Below are 1,029 nucleotides of genomic sequence, written 5' to 3'. Positions count from 1 at the left end.
CCAACAAAACAAAACGACAAATTCTGCATGATTAAAATCACTTAAATGGTTTCAATTTTTGTTGGAACAGAGGCGCAGTGTCCCACATTCTCAAAACTGAGCAAAGTGCATATTTAGATAACAGAACTACCCTTCGGAACTACTAGTACTAGGTATGCATGCCTATTGTTGAATGGAAATGCAACAAGGACATACTTCGTATCAAAACAAAAAGGAAATGACTTGGTCCTAGTAACATCTAAGACCATTACGTCAGGAATTAAAGATGTGACGTTGTTTCCTTCCAAACATAGAACCCCTCAAAAATGACTGAGGTGTAGCAGCTGGAGTAGAAGACGGCACTGTTTTATTACAGAGAGCATGCGTGACAAACCCCATGCTTCTCGTAGTTCCTTTGGATTAAGTCGGTGAGTCGTAATAACCTAAAGTAAAAGAAAGAGAAACAACTAGTAAAAGAGCAAAGTTAACCACCATACAGAAAAGTGCATACAATAAAGACTAACCTGTGGGTTTCCCAGAAAACATGTCGACCGGTGCAGCTAGATTGTCCGACCTATTTTTCTCCGACCTGGCGATTTTACCAAAATCCCAAAAAGTACTGTCCGACCTAAGTTTTGTCCGACCTATTTTTTTCCGACCTATTTTTCTCCTACCTCGTCGATATGCTGAAATTTGGGAAGAATGTTCTTTAAAGACGAACAAGGCTTCAGAGGCCATGAAGGGGTACTTTAAGTGCAGTGAGGGAAAGACCGCGACTTTGACGGAGTGCAGCCCCACGTCACAGAACAGTCAAAAGTCCGCTCGGCGCCGTAAATGCTCAAACCCAACTCCCCCCATCTGGTAAAAAAAAAGGGGGGGGTGGTTAGCTTGACTCCTCGCCAGAAAGGTAAAGAAGATCTACTGGAGAGTCCCCTAATTTTTTTTGTATGATTTTTTTAAAATTGATTTAGTGAAACTAGTTTTAAAACGGGGCAAGAAAAGATTTATCTTGCTTTGATACAGAGAAATAAAAAAGAAACACACAAAAAA

The 1,029-nt window shown here is 40.5% G+C and overlaps 1 protein-coding gene across 1 annotated transcript in view; it reads right to left on the bottom strand.

The window, feature by feature from the left end:
* Positions 1-961: 961 nt before the first annotated feature.
* LOC127749137 (beta-1,3-galactosyltransferase 1-like) overlaps positions 962-1,029 on the bottom strand; it is a 14,799-nt gene continuing 14,731 nt past the window's right edge. Inside the window, exon 5 of the mRNA XM_052266012.1 lies at positions 962-991. Coding sequence (XP_052121972.1) covers positions 962-991 — 30 coding nt within the window. The remainder of the gene's footprint in view (positions 992-1,029) is intronic.

Source organism: Frankliniella occidentalis, unplaced genomic scaffold, assembly GCF_000697945.3.
Source record: "Frankliniella occidentalis isolate FOCC.00 unplaced genomic scaffold, Focc_3.1 Scaffold34, whole genome shotgun sequence".
In the NCBI taxonomy this organism is placed as follows: Eukaryota; Metazoa; Arthropoda; class Insecta; order Thysanoptera; family Thripidae; genus Frankliniella; species Frankliniella occidentalis.
The sequence above is the reverse complement of the archived record's forward strand: the minus strand, read 5'-3'. Positions and strand labels throughout refer to the sequence as shown.